The sequence below is a fragment of the Muntiacus reevesi genome, chromosome 1 (genome assembly GCF_963930625.1).
Source record: "Muntiacus reevesi chromosome 1, mMunRee1.1, whole genome shotgun sequence".
Taxonomy (NCBI): domain Eukaryota; kingdom Metazoa; phylum Chordata; class Mammalia; order Artiodactyla; family Cervidae; genus Muntiacus; species Muntiacus reevesi.
Genome location: NC_089249.1, coordinates 110,271,703 through 110,293,416, shown reverse-complemented (window position 1 = coordinate 110,293,416; position 21,714 = coordinate 110,271,703). Strand labels below are relative to the sequence as shown.

General features: G+C 37.7%; 1 protein-coding gene across 2 annotated transcripts in view; it reads right to left on the bottom strand.

Moving 5' to 3' along the window:
* The window catches only part of ARHGAP29 (Rho GTPase activating protein 29), an 85,891-nt gene that overhangs the window by 6,639 nt on the left and 57,538 nt on the right, over positions 1 to 21,714 (bottom strand). For both annotated transcript variants that reach the window (XM_065908418.1, XM_065908424.1), the window contains exons 13-19: positions 19,720 to 19,877; positions 19,111 to 19,247; positions 18,737 to 18,841; positions 15,980 to 16,078; positions 14,651 to 14,790; positions 14,181 to 14,369; positions 13,783 to 13,920 (exon numbers count right to left, since the gene is read on the bottom strand). In XM_065908418.1, the coding sequence (XP_065764490.1) occupies positions 13,783 to 13,920; positions 14,181 to 14,369; positions 14,651 to 14,790; positions 15,980 to 16,078; positions 18,737 to 18,841; positions 19,111 to 19,247; positions 19,720 to 19,877 (966 nt within the window). The remainder of the gene's footprint in view (positions 1 to 13,782; positions 13,921 to 14,180; positions 14,370 to 14,650; positions 14,791 to 15,979; positions 16,079 to 18,736; positions 18,842 to 19,110; positions 19,248 to 19,719; positions 19,878 to 21,714) is intronic.

Below are 21,714 nucleotides of genomic sequence, written 5' to 3'. Positions count from 1 at the left end.
GACTTAAGGTCAATCTACAGTTAGAAATGTATGTAATGTCTCATCACAAGGAAAACTACTTTTTCTATTTCTTTAACCTTGTATCTATATATGATGGATTTCACTAAACTTATTGTGATAATCGTCTCATGATGTATGTTAAGTCAAACTGTTATGCTGTATACCTTAAACTTATACAGTGCTGTATATGTCAGTTATATCTCAATACAACCAGAAGAAAAAAAATTAAACTCCAGAACAAGAAAAAAAGAAATGTACATATGTTTGATAGGTGTGATCTATAAAGTGAATCTGATATCACCATAAGTATACCCATATTAAAAATGAGTTAACTAGTAATCAAGTAAAACTCTATACCTAAAGCTGCATGATGGGATTTTAAAACTGATACTCTATACCAATTACATTCAAGACTGCCCAAAAGTCAGCATGATCTTCAGTTATCTTATTGAAAAAAATTCAGGATAATATACAATATAAATCAAATTAAATAGAAAAAAACTTATTTTCTGTTTGTATGGGAGACAGAGAGAACAAAATGCTACAAGGTCCTTGTGTTTTACCTGAACCTGACTGAAGATTAGGAAAAGACAATATGACTTAACAAGAAGACACTGCCAACATTTTGTTATCTAATTTTTAAATACCACTTTAGTTGCCATAAGTAGGTCAAAAGATAAAATTCCTCTCTCAAACTGTCAATAGGCATACCCCCTTGATCTGTCTACTGGCATAACTGCTTTCAATGATTGCACTGCACAGTGATAAAATATACAACATCTCTCTTGCTAGATGATATCTTACACTATCTGTGGTGAGGTTGGCACCTACGTTTCCAGCTTCCCCTGCTGGTCCCAAAGAGGGCATCAAGATCAATTCCTACCTCTACCATTTTGGGATCTGAAGAAGGCCATTCTTGGAGCTTCAGATTTCCCACATAGTATTGAGTAAAATAAAGCCTATTCTCAACACAAGAACTGAGCATGACTTTCCACACTAAAGCTTTGGTCCCACAGTATTCCTAGCACAGAACAAGAGCTGGTATGTTGTTGCTGTTTAGTTGCCAAGTTATGTCCAACTCTTTACAACCCCCATGGACTATAGTCCGCCAGGTTCTTCTATCCATGGGGTAACCCAGGCAAGAATATTGCGGTGGGTTGCCATTTCCTTCTCTAGGGGATCTTTTTGACTCAGGGACTGAACCCATATCTCTGGCATCTTCTGCACTGGCAAGTGGATTCTTTACCACTGAGCCACCTGGGAAGACCGAAAGCTGGTAGTATTTGACCCCATTTATTTCCTCTCCCTGACTGACTAGAAGAAATAAAGGATGATTCATTGTGAGATTAAAAGTTATTTGAAAATACTGTCTCCATTTCTCAGTTGAGAATCATATAAAATGTGGTTAAAGAGAGATCAATAGTTTCCTGGGCTAACATGGTACATCCAACATTTGTACCTAATTTCTTTCCTTTCTACAACCTTACTGACATACAGTTAAGCCCACAGGACTGGGAGAACAGGGATGGAGACAAAAAACATTTCACAAGCTGAAGAGGACATAAACCATGTGCTGACTTAGCACTCCTAAGAAAGCTAAAATTCTAAACAGAGAATCAACATGATTTACTGGATCCTAAGGAGACTCTGCCTCTTGAGAAATCTGTATGCAGGTCAGGAAGCAACAGTTAGAACTGGACATGGAACAACAGACTGGTTCCAAATCAGGAAAGGAGTATGTCAAGGCTGTATATTATCACCCTGCTTATTTAAATTATATGCAGAGCACATCATGAGAAACACTGGGCTGGATGAAGCACAAGATGGAGTCAAGATTGCTGGGAAAAATATCAATAACCTCAGATATGCAGATGACACCACCCTTATGGCAGAAAGTAAAGAAGAACTAAAGAGCCTCTTGATGAAAGTGAAAGAGAAGAGTGAAAAAGTTGGCTTAAAATTCAGAAAACTAAGATCATGGCATCTGATCTCATTTCTTCATGGCAAATAGTTGGGAAAACAGTGGAAACAGTGTCAGACTTTATTTTCGTGGGCTCCAAAATCACTGCAGCTGGTGACTGCAGCCATGAAATTAAAAGACACTTGCTCCTTGAAAGAAAAGCTATGACCAACCTAGACAGCATATTAAAAAGCAGGGACGTTTCTTTGCCAACAAATGTCTGTCTAGTTGAAGCTATGGTTTTCCAGTAGTCATGTATGGATGTGAGAGTTGGACTATAAAGAAAGCTGAGAATTGATAAAGAATTCATGCTTTTGAACTGTGGTGATGGAGAAGACTCTTGAGAGTCCCTTGGACTGCAAGGAGATCCAACCAGTCCATCCTAAAAGAAATCAGTCTTGAATATTCATTGGGAGGACTGATGCTGAAGCTGAAACTCCAATACTTTGGCCACCTAATGTGAAGAGCTGACTCATTTGAAAAGACCCTGATGCTGGAAAAGATTGAAGGTGGGAGAAGAAGGGGACGACAGAGGATGAGATGGCTGGATGGCATCATGGACCCTATGGACATGATTTTGAGTAAACTCTGGGAGTTGGTGATGGACAGGGAGGCCTGGCATGCTGCAGTCCATGGGGTCACAAAGAGCCAGACACAACTGAGCTGAACTGAAGGAGACTCAGAGATTGTCAGACTAGGTCCTCTAATTTGGGAGAAGTGTGAGCTATCCAAAAAACATCAGAATTCTAGATCTTTATCTCTTGTCCGTGCTCCTGAACAACCTCAGAAGTTTGGAAATTTCTTCTCTGGGCAGTGTAAAACAGAAGATCTCTGGAAGGAAAATGCCAGCATAAGGAACAGGTGGAAAACTATCTTAAGTAAGGATTTAGTGACTGTATGCCTGCTGAAGCTTTCTTACCTAACTAGGCTCCCAGAGTTCTGAAACCATACCTGTAGGCAGGGAAAGACTCTTCTCTGTGCTATTAGATTAGCCCACAAGCAGAGACCTAGACATATGAATGTCAGATGTTTCCCAAACAGTCCTCTTAGATAACACTACACTCACTACAGTAAAGTTCAAAATCATCAAAGCCTTCTTGTATTCAAGAGCTTTCAGACAGCAGCACAGGGAACCATATTCAATATTCTGTGATAAACCATAATGGAAAAGAATATAAAAAGTATATATATACACATATATATGTAAAAACAGAATCACTTTGCAGAAATTAATACAACATTGTAGATCAACGATACTTCAATAAAATCTTTAAAACAGTTTACAAATAAAAAAGCTTCCAGAGAGATTTCAATTCCCAAAGCTTTCATTTTAAGAAGAGAACTACAGAAGACAGAAACGAAAATAAATAGGAAAAAACCAACATGAAGGCCTACAACTCTGCTGTCAATATTGTGGCTGCTAGCATATAAAGCTACTGAGCAGTGGACATGTGGTTGTTCCAAACTGGCATGTGTTATAAGTGAAAAATACACACCAGATTTCAAAGACCCAGTAAACCCCACAAAAGGTAAATATTTCATTAATTATTTAAAATTACTGATTAGATGCTCAGATACTTTCTATTTGTTAAATGAAGTATTAAAATTTAACTTCACCATTTCTTTTTATGTGGCTACTAGAAAATTAAATATTATATATAAAGCTCACATTATATTTCTATAGGAACGGGCTAGAAGCTGAGAAGAGAAAAAATTCTTTAAAAAAAAATATGAATATTTCAGATAGAAGAAATACTGCATTCAATAAAATAAAAAGGATGCTATAAAAGGGACAGAAAACTAGAATTCTTGGAAGTTAAAACATGACCTCAGTAATGAAATAGTTTACAGTAGGAATGGAAGATAAAGCTAAGGGAATTTTTAGACAGAATTAAAAGAAACAAAAACAAAAGAAAGAAATAATAGGGAAAAGGGAAGGAAGCTAGAGAACCAATACAAGTTGTATCCAAATGTAAATTCCAGAAAGAAAACACAGAGAAAATAGAGGGTAGAAATAGAGCAAGAAAATTAAATTTCCAAGAACTAAAGGACAAGTAAGCAGAATGACAGAATCTGTGGAATGCCTGAAAGAGTGGATGAAAATACACCCACATCAAGGCATAGGCTGTGAAATTTGAGGATGCTGCTGCTGCTGCTAAATCACTTGAGTTGTGTTCGACTCTGTGCGACCCCACAGACAGGAGCCCACCAGACTCCCCCATCCCTGGAATTCTCCAGGCAAGAACACTGGAGTGGGCTGCCATTTCCTTCTCCAATGCATGAAAGTGAAAAGTGAAAGTGAAGTCACTCAGCCATGCCTGACTCTTAGCGAACCCATGGACCGCAGCCTACCAATCTCCTCTATCCATGGGCTTTTCCAGGCAAGAGTACTGGAGTGGGTTGCCATTGCCTTCTCTGGAAATTTGAGGACAGTAGATAGCAAAAGATTCTACAAGTTTTCAGAGAGAAAACAATAGGCAACATACAAATAATCAGGAATGAGAAGGATTTTAGGCTTCAAAGAAAACAATTTAAAAAAAATGCCTTCAAATTTCCAAAGAAAAATAATTTCCAGCCTAGAATATTATAACCTTCCTTACTACCCACTCTTCCATTCTTATTCAAGGAAGCAAACTAAAGACATTTACAGATAAAACAGTTTCAAATGTTTAGTCTTAGCCCACTTTGCTCCAGGATGGCCCTGACCAAAACAGGAGAATAAATAAAAAACAAGAAGACATGACACAGAAGACAGGTGCTCCCCACAGAAGAGAGTGGAGAAGAGAGACCCCAGGATGACAGCTCTTCCCACAGTAAAAAGGACCCAGAAGACAGAGCTCCTGAGATGGACACAGTGAGGACCAACATTGCTATGCTCTCTGCAATGTCTTCATTTTCACTCAAGGACAGAAAGTTTTACCCAAAGACAGAATGCAGCTGGCCGTGGCCCAGATCTTCTGAACTTGGCTTATCACGACAAAGTGCTGATTGTTCCCACAACCCTTCCATGAGCTGCTGCCTGAGACACTATGGCCACTTAATCCACCCAAGGCAGCATTTTCTTCAGACCTACTCTTGCAACATGCGCGTAGAAGAGTGAGCACGGAAAGAGAAAATATAGAGCACTTCACTGCTGACCACATTCCTGCTGAACTTTCAGTACTCAGCTTATAGGACAGCCCTGACTGATGCCCTGACCATAATGAACTTCATGTTCCCTGAATGCATTCACATCTTGATCACTAACTTCCCCCAATAGCTATTTTAAAATACCAATGAAACTAAAGCCAAACCACTACTGAATCCTTCATGTAACAGTGTGAATAGTAAACTTTCCTTAAACAGCTAGATTTATGCTTTCTATTCAGCTTTCTAGAACTTGATATATTCTGTTGTATATATATATTGTGAGGCTTCCCTGGTGGTTCAGTTGGTAAAGAATTTGCCTACAATGCAGGAGACCTGGGTTTGATCCCTGGATTGGGAAGATTCCCCTGGAGAAGGAAATGGCAACCCACTCCAGTATTCCTGCTTGGGAAATCCCACGGGCAGAGCAGCCTGGAGGGCTATAGTCCATGGGGTCACAAGAGTCGGACACAACTTAGTGGCTAAAGCACTATTCCTAAATATATGAACAATATTTAGGAATACACAACAGGTACCAAAACGGTTAAGAAAACATGGGGGGGGGGGTAGGAGCCAAGATGGCAGAGGAATAGGGTGGGGAGACCACTTTCTCCCCTACAAATTCATCGAAAGAACATTTGAACGCTGAGCAAACTTCACAAAACAACTTCTGACTGCTAGCAGAAGACATCAGGTGCCCAGAAAAGCAGCCCATTGTCTTTGAAAGGAGGTAGGACAAAATATAAAAGATAAAAAGAGAGACAAAAGAGCTAGGGACGGAGATCCATCCGGGGAAGGGAGTATAATAGAGAGAGTTTCCAAACACCAGGAAACCCTCTCACTGGTGTGTCTGGGGGGAGGTTTTCGAATCTCGGAGGGCAACCTAAGTGGGAGGAAAAATTAATAAAACCCACAGATTACATGCCTAAAAGCAACTCCCAGCAGAAAAGTACCCCAGACGCCCGCATCCGCCACCAGCAAGTGGGGGTGGAACAGTGAGGAGCCGGCGGCATTGCTTAGGGTAAGGACCGAGCCAGAATGCCCTGAGGGCAATCGGAGGGAGCTAACATGAGATAGCAACTTAAACTGTGGGATAGCAAGAGAGAGAGAGAGAAAATTAACCGGCCCGAACACACTGCCGGCCATTCTCAGAACAAAGACTGAACAATTCCAGAGAAGAGCTAGCCGGCTGCGGACCGGCCCATTCCCACTGGAGACAGGAGGCAGGGGGGAGGGGAAAGGGGCAAACTCGGCCCCAGAGATGGCACCCCCTACCAAACTGCAAACAGGCCTCCAGTTTCTAACCAAAGACTTCCTGAGATTCTGGATGGTCGACATCCGCTGGGAGGGTCGCAGTTAGAGGCCAGCTCTCAAGAATAGACACAAGGCGCACTCACCGGACTGGCGTGCGCAGAAACTGAGGCTGGGACTGCGGAGGGGAGAAGGCGCACCACACCGGGGGAGAGTGCGCCCGTCAAGCTCCTGGCTGCCTGAGCTGCTCAGGTGGGGAAGGCACAAAATGCAGGCCCAACCGAATCGGTGCTTTTGTGGACTACCTGAAAACTGGAACCGCACGCAACGCAGGGCCGCTCCACATAGAGCAGTGTAGACGGGGAAAGCACACACCCGTGAGCGGGGCAAACCCAGTGTGGCCGGGAACACTGTGAGTGCTCCCCACACACAGCGCATTCTGTCTGCAGCGCCCCTCCCTCCCCGCAGCAGACTGAACCAATGAACCTAAAAAAGAGACCACTTCTGCCCGCCTGTGTCAGGGCAGAAATTAGACACTGAAGAGACTGGCAAACAGAAGCCAAATAAACAAAGGGAACTGCTTCAGAAGGGACCGGTGCAACAGACTAAAATCCCTGTAGATAACACCCACTACACCGGAAGGGGCCTACAGATATCGAGAAGTGTAAGCTGGAACGAGGAGATATCTGAAAATGAACCAAACCCACACTGACCACAGCAGCTTCAGAGAAATTCCTAGATATATTTTTACTTTTTTATTTTTTTTATTTTTTCTCTTTTACTTTCTTTTAAAATTCCCTATTACTCCTCCATTACACCTTAACTTTCATTTTCATATATTTTTACTATTTTTTTTAATTAGGAAAAAAATTTTTTTTCTTGTTTTATTTCTTTTCTCTTATTTTCGTTTACAGTCCTCTATTACTCCTTAATTTTCATTTTCATTTCACTATAACCTTGCAAAAAAAAAAGAGAAGCCATATTTTTAAACCAAAGTTCATAAATATTTCTGAAATTTTTTGTGTTTTTGTTTTTAATATTGTATTTTTAAGAGTCTAACCTCTACTCTAGATTTTTAATCTTTGTTTTTCAGTATTTGATACCAATTTTGGACATGTAAGAATCCAATATTCAGTACCCATTTTTACTCAGGAGTGTGTTGATTACTCTCTCCCACTTTTGACTCTCCGTTTTCTACCTTAGATCACCTCTATTTCTTCCCTCCCCCTTCTCTTCTCAATCCAATTTTGTGAATCTCTGTGGGCATCTGGGCTACAGAGAACACTTTGGGAACAGAGAACTGCATAGATCTGTATCTCTCCTCTTGAGTCCCCCTTTTTCTCCTCATGCTCATCTCTATCTCCCTCTTCCTTCACCTCTTCTTCATGTAATTCTGTGAACCTCTTTGGGTGTCCCTCACAGTGGAGAATCTTTTCACCATTAACCTAGAAGTTTTATTATCAGTGCTGTATAGTTGGAGAAGTCTTGAGACTACAGGAAGAATAAAACTGAAACCCAGAGGCAGGAGACTTAAGCCCAGAACCTGAGAACACCAGAAAACTCCTGACTACATGGAACATTAAGTAATAAGAGACCATCCAAAAGCCTCCATACCTACACTGAAACCAACCACCACCCAAGAGCCACTAAATTCCAGAGCAAGACATACCACCCAAATTCTCCAGCAATGCAGGAACATAGCCCTGAGCATCAACATACAGGCTGCCCAAAGTCACACCTAACACATAGACCCATCTCAAAACTCATTACTGGACACTCCATTGCACTCCAGAGAGAAGAAATCAAGTTCCACGCACCAGAACACCGACGCAAGCTTCCCTAAACAGGAAACCTTGACAAGTCAATCGTCCAACCCCACCCACTGGGTGAAACCTCCACATTAAAAAGAAACCACAGACCACCAGAATACAGAAAGCCCACTCCAGACACAGAAATCTAAACAAGATGAAAAGGCAGAGAAATACCCAACAGATAAAGGAACATTAAAAATGCCCACCAAGTCAAACAAAAGAGGAGGAGATAGGGAATCTACCTGAAAAAGAATTTAGAATAATGATAATAAAAATGATCCAAAATCTTGAAAACAAAATGGAGTTACAGATAAATAGCCTGGAGTCAAAGACTGAGAAGATGCAAGAAATGTTTAATAAGGACCAAGAAGAAATAAAAAAGAGTCAATTAAAAATGAATAATGCAATAAATGAGATCAAAAACACTCTGGAGGAAACCAACACTAGAATAACAGAGACAGAAGATAGGATAAGTCAGGTAGAAGATAAGATGGTGGAAATAAATGAAGCAGAGAGGAAAAAAGAAACAAGAATCAAAAGAAATGAGGACAACCTCAGGGACCTCTGGGACAATGTGAAACGCCCCAACATTCGAATCATAGGAGTCCCAGAAGAAGATGACAAAAAGAAAGGCCATGAGAAAATACTCGAGGAGATAATAGCTGAGAACTTCCCTAAAATGGGGAAGGAAATAGCCACCCAAATCCAAGAAACCCAGAGAGTCCCAAACAGGATAAACCCAAGGAGAAACACCCCAAGACACATATTAATCAAATTAACAAAGATCAAACACAAAGAACAAATACTAAAAGCAGCAAGGGAGAAACAACAAATAACACACAAAGGGATTCCTATAAGGATAACAACTGATCTATCAATAGAAACCCTTCAGGCCAGAAGGGAATGGCAGGACATACTTAAAGTAATGAAAGAGAATAACCTGCAACCTAAATTACAGTACCCAGGCAAGGATCTCATTCAGATATGAAGGAGAATTCAAAAGTTGTACAGACAAGCAAAAGCTGAGAGTGAAATTCAGCACCACCAAACCAGCTCTTCAACAAATGCTAAAGGATCTTCTCTAGACAGGAAATGCAGAAAGGTTGTATAAAAGCGAACCCAAAACAACAAAGTAAATGGCAACGGAACCATACCTATCAATAATTACCTTAAATGTAAATGGGTTGAATGCCCCAACCAAAAGACAAAGACTGGCTGAGTGGATACAAAAACAAGACCCCTATATATGTTGTCTACAAGAGACCCACCTCAAAACAAGGGACACATACAGACTAAAAGTGAAGGGCTGGAAAAAATATTTCATGCAAACTGAGACCAAAGGAAAGCAGCAGTCACAATATTCATATCAGATAAAATAGACTTCAAAATAAAGGCTGTGAAAAGAGACAGAGAAGGACACTACATAATGATCAAAGGATCAATCCAAGAAGAAGATATAACAATTACAAATATATACGCATCCAACATAGGAGCACCACAACATGTAAGGCAAACGCTAACAAGTATGAGAGAGGAAATTAATAGTAACCCAAAAATAGTGAGAGACTTTAATACCCCACTCACAACTATGGATAGATCAACTAAACAGAAACTTAACAAGGAAACACAAACTTTAAATGACATAATGGACCAGCTAGACCTAATTGATATCTATAGGACATTTCACCCCAAAACAATCAACTTCACCTTTTTCTCAAGTGCACATGGAACCTTCTCCAGAATAGATCACATCCTGGGCCATAAATTTAGCCTTGGTAAATTCAAAAAAATTGAAATCATTCCAGTCATCTTTTCTGACCACAGTGCAGTAAGATTACATCTCAATTATAGGAAAAAAATTATTAAAAATTCAAACATACGGAGGCTAAATAACACACTTCTGAATAACTAACAAATCATAGAAGACATCAAAAAAGAAATCAAAATATGCATAGAAAGGAATGAAAATGAAAACACAACAACCCAAAACCTATGGGACACTGTAAAAGCAGTGCTAAGGGGAAGGTTCATAGCATTACAGGCTTACCTCAAGAATCAAGAAAAAAGTCAAATAAATAACCTAGCTCAACACCTAAAACAACTAGAGAAGGAAGAAATGAAGAACCCCAGGGTTAGTAGAAGGAAAGAAATCTTAAAAATTAGGGCAGAAATAAATGCAAATGAAACTAAAGAGACCATAGCAAAAATCAACAAAGCTAAAAGTTGGTTTTTTGAAAAAATAAACAAAATTGACAAACAGTTAGCAAGACTCATTAAGAAACAAAGGGAGAAGAACCAAATTAACAAAATTAGAAATGAAAATGGAGAGATCACAACAGACAACACTGAAATACAAAGGATCATAAGAGACTACTACCAGCAGCTCTATGCCAATAAAATGGACAACTTGGAAGAAATGGACAAATTCTTAGACAAGTATAACTTTCCAAAACTGAACCAGAAAACAATAGAAGATCTTAACAGACCCACCACAAGCACGGAAATCGAAACTGTAATCAGAAATCTTCCAGCAAACAAAAGCCCAGGACCAGATGGCTTCACAGTTGAATTCTACCAAAAATTTAGAGAAGAGCGAACACCTATCTTACTCAAACTCTTCCAGAAAATTGCAGAAGGTAAACTTCCAAACTCATTCTATAGGCTACCATCACCCTAATTCCAAAACCAGACTAAGATGCCACAAAAAAAGGAAAACTACAGGCCAATATCACTGAGGAACATAGATGCAAAAATCCTTAACAAAATTCTAGCAAACAGAATCCAACAACATATTAAAAAAATCATACATCATGACCAAGTGGGCTTTATCCCAGGAATGTAACAATTCTTTAATATCTGCAAATCAATCAATGTAATACACCACATTAACAAACTGAAAGATAAAAACCATATGATTATCTCTAGATGCAGAAAAAGCCTTTGACAAAATTCAACATCCATTTATGATAAAAACTCTCAAGAAAGCAGGAATAGAAGGAACATACCTCAACATCATAAAAGCTATATATGACAAACCGACAGCAAGCATTACCCTCAATGGTGAAAAATTGAAAGCATTTCCCCTAAAATCAGGAACAGGACAAGGGTGCCCACTCTCACCACTACTATTCAACATAGTTTTGGAAGTGTTGACCACAGCAATCAGAGCAGAAAAAGAAGTAAAAGGAATCCAGATAGGAAAAGAAGAAGTGAAACTCTCGCTGTTTGCAGATGACATGATCCTCTATATAGAAAACCCTAAAGACTCTACCCGAAAATTACTAGAGCTACTCAATGAATATAGTAAAGTTGCAGGATATAAAATTAACACACAGAAATCCCTTGCATTCCTATACACTAACAATGAGAAAACAGAAAGAGAAATTAAGGAAACAATACCATTCACTACTGCAACAAAAAGAATAAAATACTTAGAGGAGTATATCTACCCAGAGAAACAAAAGACCTATAAACAGAAAAGTATAAAACACTGATGAAAGAAATCAAAGAGGACACAAACAGATGGAGAAATATACCGTGTTCATGGATTGGAAGAATCAATATTGTCAAAATGACTATTCTACCCAAAGCAATCTAGAGATTCAATGCAATCCCTATCAAGCTACCAACAGTATTCTTCACAGAACTAGAACAAATAATTTCACAATTTATATGGAAATACAAAAAACCTCGAATAGCCAAAGTAATCTTGAGAAAGAAGGATGGAACTGGAGGAATCAACCTGCCTGACTTCAGGCTCTACTACAAAGCCACAGTCATCAAGACAGTATAGTACTGGCACAAAGACAGAAATATAGATCAATGGAACAGAATAGAAAGCCCAGAGATAAATCCACGAACCTATGGACACCTTATCTTTGACAAAGGAAGCAAGAATATACAATGGAAAAAAGACAACCTCTTTAACAAGTGGTGCTGGGAAAACTGGTCAACCACTTGTAAAAGAATGAAACTAGAACACTTTCTAACACCATACACAAAAATAAACTCGAAATGGATTAAAGATCTAAATGTAAGACCAGAGACTATAAAACTCCTAGAGGCGAACATAGGCAAAACACTCTCCGACATAAATCATAGCAGGATCCTCTATGACCCACCTCCCAGAATATTGGAAATAAAAGCAAAAATACACAAATGGGACCTAATGAAACTCAGAAGCTTTTGCACAACAAAGGAAACTATAAGCAAGGTGAAAAGACAGCCCTCAGATTGGGAGAAAATAATAGCAAATGAAGCAACAGACAAAGGATTAATCTCAAAAATATACAAGCAACTCCTGAAGCTCAACTCCAGAAAAATAAATGACCCAATCAAAAAATGGGCCAAAGAACTAAACAGACATTTCTCCAAAGAAGACATATACATGGCTAACAAACACATGAAAAGATGCTCAACATCACTCATTATCAGAGAAATGCAAATCAAAACCACAATGAGGTACCCTTACACGCCAGTCAGGATGGCTGCTATCCAAAAGTCTACAAGCATTTAGTGCTGGAGAGGGTGTAGAGAAAAGGGCACCCTCTTACACTGTTGGTGGGAATGCAAACTAGTACAGCTGCTATGGAGAACAGTGTGGAGATGTTTTAAAAAACTGGAAATAGAACTGCCATATGACCCAGCAATCCCACTTCTGGGCATACACACCGAGGAAACCAGATCTGAAAGAGACACGTGCACCCCAATGTTCATCGCATCACTGTTTATAATAGCCAGGACATGGAAGCAACCTAGATGCCCATCAGCAGACGAATGGATAAGGAAGCTGTGGTACATATACACTATGGAATATTACTCAGCCATTAAAAAGAATTTATTTGAATCAGTTCTAATGAGATGGATGAAACTGGAACCCATTATACAGAGTGAAGTAAGCCAGAAAGATAAAGACCAATACAGTATACTAACGCATATATATGGAATTTAGAAAGATGGTAACGATAACCCTATATGCAAAACAGAAAAAGAGACACAGATGTACAGAACAGACTTTTGGACTCTGTGGGAGAAGGCGAGGGTGGGATGTTTCGAGAGAACAGCATTGAAACATGTATATTATCAAGTATGAAACAGATCACCAGCCCAGGCTGTATGCATGAGACAAGTGCTTGGGGCTGGTGCACTGGGAAGACCCAGAGGAATCGGGTGGAGAGGGAGGTGGGAGGGGGGATCGGGATGGGCAATACATGTAAATCCATGGCTGATTCATGTCAATGTATGACAAAAACCACTACAATATTGTAAAGTAATTGGCCTCCAACTAATAAAAATAAATTAAAAAAAAGAAAGAAAAGATAGGGAGGTATTAACATGGCTACAAAATACCCCTGGGTAGAGCTGTGGGCTACAACTGTGGAGTGGCATATAGCGGCCTTCTATAAAGTACAGGAATATTCTGCTTTAAGCAGCTAAGTGATGGAAAATGAGTATTTTTTTAATTATGGGTCTTTAAATTGTACATACATTTTATATACTCTTTGATCTTTAATAATTGGAAAGATATTGATATGGTTTATATCAATGAAAAATATGTGTAGCAAACATTATCAACAAATTGCAAATTATATTTTTGCTCTATTTAATGGTAAGTTTCAATGGTAAAAACTTTACCTGTCGAAGGTATAATTTTAAGACATCACAGATATCATGTGAGCTAAATTCTGAAATGTCTACCAAGTGCATTCCATTTTCCAAGGCTTGACACAGTTTTTCAGTTTTGACTTTGTTTCCACAAACACGATAAATTCCCTTGAGAAAAGAGAAAAAAATTTGCAAAAATTCTGCTTCAGTACAAATAGTTAAATGCATATAGCTAAATATACTTTGATTCTTACTAATATTTTAGGGAAAAAACTAGGACCAAATGAGGTAATATTTTTCAAATAAATCTGAATAAATTCAGTTACTTAGTAAAAACTGAGAGCATTGTTCTCCTTTAGTAGATCCTTATGATTAGAACAAATCACATTTATGCTTTAAAATTATTAACTTTAAAAGTTACAATGTACCTGTAGACTCAAAGCTCTATTTTCGATCTCTGAGACACACATTTTGAGTACAAAAGGGATGCCATCTGGTTCCTTTTTTGTAACTTGTGTGAATTCTGCTCCAAATAAGTGCATTTTCCCCATAAGTTTCTGATGACCACAAATGATGACTAAATTTTCCAAACACTTTCGGTGACAAACAAGGAGACACTATAAGAAAATGACAAGTTTAAAATGGTTAACTCACCTTAAATCTGTTCACAAGAGGACAAACTACAGGTAGAGTGATAAAATAATAAAAATGAGTTTAAAAGGTATTACTTGGGTTTGAAATGCATTTGATAGCAAAATAAAATATAAAATTATAGAAGGAACACTCGTTCAATTTTTTAAAAATAAATTTGCAAAAGATCTTAATTGGTAAAATTAATAACAAAGAAGTATAAAGCAAAAAGGATAAAAGGGCTAAAATAATTCCAGAAATATCTTACCTCTTCACATTCAACACCCTGAAATACCACAATGCCTTCACAATCCCTGCACTTGGTGGGGGATCTCAGTTTTCGAAATTTGTGAGTGAGAGCTGCCTTTGACATCAACGTTTTCTTAAATGTTCCAAGAGAATTGGGTCCTTCCAATAGCAGCAGAGTAGTATACAAGAATTGTTAGCAGGACAGAAAAAATTATACCACATGATACTACACTTTAAAAGATTTTTAAATAAGATTACAAAAAGTTATGACTTTAGTCTGTAACATCAAAATAAGCATCCAATGTACAGATCCCTTATAAGGCACACATTCATCAAACATTTAAGCTATGAGTAAAAATCATCATCAAATCAATAACATACTTCTAAAATACCATGGCACAAGGTTTACAGAATTAGAAAGTTTACAATTATTAACATGACCTTCATTACACAGGTGTTCAATACACACATTCTTAGAGAAGGACCTTATAAATGTTTGGAAGAAAACTAGCTCTATGAGTTTATTGTGTCAGGATTATTTGCATTAAAGATAAAGCTATTCTTGATTTATTACAAAATTACAGATAATAGTAGTTATCTATAAATATCCTACCAGAGGTCAGATATTCTACATTATTTTAGAAAATGATGCAAAAACAAGTATCTGGAGGTCTCAAGTGAAGCCATTAATGTAACTGACTTCTCTTTTATATCCTTCAGTATCCATAGATTTCCCTGCCCTCAAAAAGTACATGTATTTTATTTACTTTTCCTGCCTAGCTTCTTACACTATTTCTTTTGAAGGGGATTTTCTCATATAGAAATTCTCAGGAACAGAATTTCTTCTGTACACTCTGAACAATTAAGTCACTATAAAGCTTCTGAAAGATAAAAATATCTAGCCTATTGGACTTCTCTGGTGGTCCAAAGATTAAGAATCTGCGTTCCAATGCAGGGGACACAGGTTTGATCCCTGGTTGGGGGAACTAAGATCCCACATGCTGTCGGGCAACTACCAAGCCCACATACCACAACTAAGACCCAATGCAGCCAAAAATAAATAAATATATCTTTAAAAAAATATCTAGCCTATTTGAGCATCACACCAATACATTTTAGCTCTAGTAGTTTTCCTGCTTATTCTTATATTTTTCTTTGTAACATTTGATTAATACACTATGAACCCATACTTATAAATAATCTGCTGGGATATATCTAAGTCAATATAATGCCTTTTGTTTAATACACAGTAAAGTAATTCTTTAAACCATACTATTTCTTCCTAATATCATGCAGTGCTACTGATTCAGCTGGTTTAGTGGAAATGTGATTCAGGTGAGTGTAATACCAGCTTCTGAAGGGGAGGGTGGTTCTCTTTCATCCAGATCATCTGCAGAAGACATGGTTCCACTGGATGGAGTTCGTGGAAGTTTTCGATGAAAGTCTCCTAAAAGAAAATTCACTGAGAGTTTAAGAAACGGGTAATGACAGCATTTTTTGAATAATACAAGTCATGCTATTTTATTAGCTACAATATCAACATTTGCTTCCATTCAGACTGTGGATACACAGGATCCTAATAGTTACTCCTGGGAACAAAAGAGAATGAGCCAAATCTGACTTTTCCAAATAAATGTAAAATAAACTGAGGATCACACATTCCAATGAGAACTCACTATCAACTTCTGATAGTGTTAGAGATTATAAACTCTACAAGAATAAAGAATATTTTCTATTCAAGCCTTATATCTAATATCTGACAGAATAGCTGGCAGAACAGTAAAGCTGTCATTACTTGTTTGTTGAATTAAGTTATAAAGAAATATAGTGTACCCTAAAGCTTTCTATAATAAAATTTACAAAAATCTACAAACACAGCAATATAACAGTACCATCACATTTATGTTGCTAGTAAGACAGGAGCCTGGGAACCAGGGAACAATGATCCTGGCCAGGAGCTAAGAGTTCATGACATAAGTTGTCAGCCAAGGACTCTGCCAGTTGTCTCAAAGCATGTTTGGAAACAGCCCGATCAGGTAATGAGGTTATTTGCTCTGTGCCGATCCTGCAAACAGGGCTGTCTCTAACTGGAAGGTTACACTTAACTCAAGGCTTTAAGAGCCTTCAGTTCAGAGTTAGAAAGTACTTTACTAATTATTTAAACCACTTATTCTCTCTCAAAAAAGATTCCTTCCCCTCTTCAAACTATGCTTAAAAGGTGGTCATCTAGTTTTTGTTTTGAATGTGTCCCCAAATGACTAAGAGATCATGAAGCCGCATGTTCATTTAAAACTATTATAACTATAAAACAAGGGCTTCCAAGGTGGCTCAGTGGCAAAGAATCCCCCTGCCAAGCAGGAGATAGTTTCAATGCCTGGGTTGGGAAGATCTCCTGGAGTAGGGAATGGCAACCCACTTCAGTATTCTTGCCTGGTAAATCACATGGACAGAGGAACCTGGTGGGAAACACACAATTCATGGGGTGGCAAAGACTCAGATATGACTTAGCAACTAAGCAGCTGCAGCAGCAGCAATTGTAAAATGACTTCCTTTGATTACTGAGCAGAAACCTGCCACTTAAAAATCCCAGCCCCGGTCACATGTCTCCTTACAAAGCACTCTGACTCTCATCCCTTTCCACTTCCAGTGTCTGAGGATGGCTGTCACAAGGCTATATGCATCCTTGGGTCTTTACCCATTTATCATGTGACCAGGTTCCAAGTTTTCATCTTTATCACATGAAATCTTACAGGATTCCAAATAATTTAGGGCTTGCTCTAGATTGAGTGTAAATTTATGGGAATAGCTAGAACCTGTTTTTGCAAAGCTAATTACAAATATTCAGTTAAATAGTTAGTCTCACATCTCCAAAGTGTTCCTGAACAGCAATAATTTTAAAGCAGGCCTCAAACTAGTTGGCGACAACCTGCCTGTAAACCTCAGTGCTGCACAGAAGTAATTTCTAACTTTAAAGTCAAAGATATATTTACATTAATAAAATTTCTGAACTATGTAGAACACCAAAAAAAAAAAGTTATTAGTCTTTGATTTTGAGGTAGGTTAAATCCTGTAACATATCTCCTGGAATGCCAAGATCCTAGGAGAAAGAAACTTAGCCAGGAAGAACAGGATTGGAGCAGTCTTTGGTAGAAGAGTGAAGGAGAAAGAACATGGAAAGCAATAATCTCATGGGTTCAAGTGACCCATTCTTCTCTTGTTAGCTGTATTACAAGTCATTCTCTCTGAAGCCATTAAGGGAGAATTCAAAACATCTACTCTGCCTCTCTAAAGAGGATGAGATTATCTTTATCAAAGTACCTTAAAGCACATTTATAAAAAATGAGTAAGTTATCACAGGCACAAGAATCGGTATTCATTTTATGGCTCATTACAGTGACTAACTATAAAACAATCCAAAAGATAATAAAGTATGTCCACAGAATGGAAAACTATACAGCATACAGCATAAAATAAAAGATAGCTTCTCACACATCAATAGGAATCTCAAAATTCATAAAAGAGGTCATGAAAGAACAATATGATTCTGTCTGCCTAATATTCCAAAGAGGGCGAAGCTCAACTACATGAGTACTAAAATATTTAAAGTAGCCAGGGAAAGATAAACAAAATTCAGCATGATGGTTCATCTGGGGAGTGACAAGGCAAGGTTATCAAGGAGGTATACACAGGGGCCTTCTAATATACTCATAATGTTTTGTTAGGCTAGGTGTTGAATATATATGGGTTTGTTCTATGATTTTTATTTAAACTGTACATATACATGTACATATTTCCATGAGACAGTTCATTGTAAAAATAAGATAGTTATAAACAACAAGGATTTACTGTATAGCACAATGAACTATATTCAGTATCTTGTAATACACTATAATGGAAAGGAATCCAAAAAGTATATAGATAATATACCTAAATATATGTATAACCTATTCACTTTGCTGGACATTTAAAACTAAAACAATATTGCAAATTAACTATACTTCAATTTAAAAAAAAGAAAAAGGAAAATAAAGTAGCTAAGATATCCCCGAAAAGGAATATTTCCATCTTTCACTGAATTTTCACTCTAGACGTAATACTTATGTACCTGGACTTATAGATTCAGAATCCAGAGATCTAGATTCACTGCTTCCTCCAGTGCTCTCAGAATCACTAAACATTCCAAATGTCCATGACCTTAGAAAAGATGGACCTTTAAGAAAAGAATATTTAAAGTCAAACTTGGCTACAGATGAATTTCATATGGCAAAATACTGACATTATTTAAAATGAGACAAGTCAAACTTCTTTAACAGTGTGACACAACCGACTATAAGACAGGCTCACAACTATGAATAAAGCTTCATAAGGTTATAATTCAAGGCCTGATTTTTAAATTCTAGACCTGCAACCCATTTAATGATCACATTTAAACAATTTTAGCTTTCATGAATTAGTTCTCTTTTTAATGTGAAAAACTACCTGTTATGTCTGCACTGTTAGAGCATCTGTCCTCTTCAATCTTATTAGAGTTGTCAGGAAGGCGTACAACGTCTTCTAAAGAGTCAGAAGGTCCGTATCCAGAAATGGGAGGACTGCTTAATTGTTTATTTACATTCCTAAAAAAAACCCAAATAAAACTCTTCATACAGAAAAATGACAAATAATTAGCCCACTTTATTTTCAGAAATATTTGTTAATTTAATGAACAGAGTAATTAAATAAATTAAATATTAAGAACCATATTATACAGTTGAACTTCTTAAAAGATATGTGACTAAAACTTATAAATCATTTTTATTTATTACAGTTTAAACTTGAAAAAGAGGAGCAAAAATACAGTCAATTATTCATAGCATGGTTAAACTTTTCAAGTATAACCTGTGTGGATTTCTAAATCTCAAATAATAGCTCTGTGTCAAAATGGAAAGCTTTACTCTAAGTCAATACATCTTAAATATTTTAAAAATTCATAAAGTTTTAAAGTCAATGCTTTCAGTGTTAGAAACGACACCACCTGACACCAGATAGAAAACTCAGCAATAAAGATTTTATATCTAGAAATAATTTCTTCTATATGTTAATTCTCACCCATCAACTTTCTCCTCTTCAGCTGAATTTGTGGCCCTGACAAACTCACTGTACTCTTGGCCTGGGTCATAGAGTTTGGCACTATCACAGAGAGACTGTAAATTGCTTGAGAGGGAGGCAGCCTGCAGGTGCTGCATCTGGAAGAGGTTAACTGTTACCTATGGTCACAGACAAAAAAAAAGGGTAAAAGAGTCATGCTACAGAGAATGCTATGTACACACACATTTATTTCAAGTAACAGTACCAAGAAAAAGGCCACACAGTGAAGAATTCAACAGTGAATATCATTGTGAGCACACTATGTCACCTGACTTTGTACAAGGACTAAATTGGGGGGGGGGGCGTGGAAAGTAGTTTTAATTAAGTATCTAGGAGCAATTATTTCCAGCAAAGCTGGCTTTAATCTGAAAGGTTTAAAACCACAACCCATGCCCCTACAGGTTCACAATTTTAGGAGGTGGATGTGTTTCTGATGATCCCAGCTCTGTACTCTGATGGTCTGACCATAACTGTCTACATTGAAAAACATGAAGGAAAAATTCCAATCAGAGCACTATTATTTTGAATTTCACTTCTTCAATCCTATAAAAATAGAAATGCTTTATACTTATAATGTGTCCTACAACACTCAGTTTTTATAATTAGGTACTATCTTGAATCTATTCAAAATAATTATTTCACTGCCTAAAAACCCAAGTTTTGGGTATATTACAGCAAATAAGCAGATGAAATCCCAGTCCTTATATGAGTTTGCATTTTCCTGAGGGTGGGGGTTGAAGACAGAGGACAAATTAAGTAAGATAATTTCTGGTACTGCTACACACATGATGGAAGATTGTCAGGTTATGGAATATGATCAGGTATGTGTTTACAAGAGGGTACTTTTGATATGACGGTTTGGTGAAGGACTCTCTGAGGAGGTAATGCCTGAACTGAGACCTGATATAAGAAAGAACCAGTGATAAGTTCCAGGGAGAAAACCAATACAAATAGAAGAGATAGTGCAAAGACCCAAGGGCAAAAGTAAGTAAGAAAGAACCTGTCATGCTCAAGAAACAGATGAAAGGTCAGTGTGGAGTTTCAGTCTGAGATAAAGACAAAGAGGGAAGAAGCCATCTAAACCAAGGTAAGGTACAACAGGAGGTCAGTGGAGGGTTCCCTGGTGACTCAGTCGGTAAAGAATCCACCTGCAGTGTGGGAGACCCGGGTTCGATCCCTGGGTTGGGAAGATCCCCTGGAGGAGGGCATGGCAAGCCACTCTAGTATTCTCGCTGAAGAATCCTCCATGGTCAGAGGAGGCTGGAAGGCTGCAGTCCATGGGGTCGCAAAGAGATGGACACGACTGAACAACTAAGTACAACATACAGCACAGCACAGGATCTGTAACAGGATCTTATTTTTCTAAATGCCACTCCCACTTCTGTGTGGGAAATGTGAATGAATGCCAAATTTCGATCAGCTTAATGTTATTTCAAAGACTGCCATGTTTCCTCTTCATCTCTTTTGATTACCAGATGATATGTTGAACTTTTGATTAGCCTCTAAGTCCTTTCCAAGGTAGATAGGTATTCTCCAAGGATAACTAAGAGTCAGCATAAATAGTATTTGAAAAGAGCACATAACAGTATCACTTGTTCCTCCTTCAAGTAACATAGGAAATTCAAATTGTCAATGGTAAAGTTTAAGTTCAACAATTAGCTATAATTGGGAATTCTCTGGTTAATGGTAAACTGAACTGAACTCTCTTGATCCTAAAAGTAATTGTATGTCCATTTTTAATACTTTTTAATAAACTTTATGAATCTAGTTAGAAACAATAATAATTAAAAGAAGCCAAATGAATACACAGGCATAATCAATCAACTCATCCGCTTAATGTTTGCCTATGGGTACTTACAAATAAAGCTTTGTATGTATTGGAAGTCCAATCTTAAAATCTCTTTTCCCTAAATTATTCAGTCTTCCCCCTCACCTAACAGAAATACTGAAGATTGA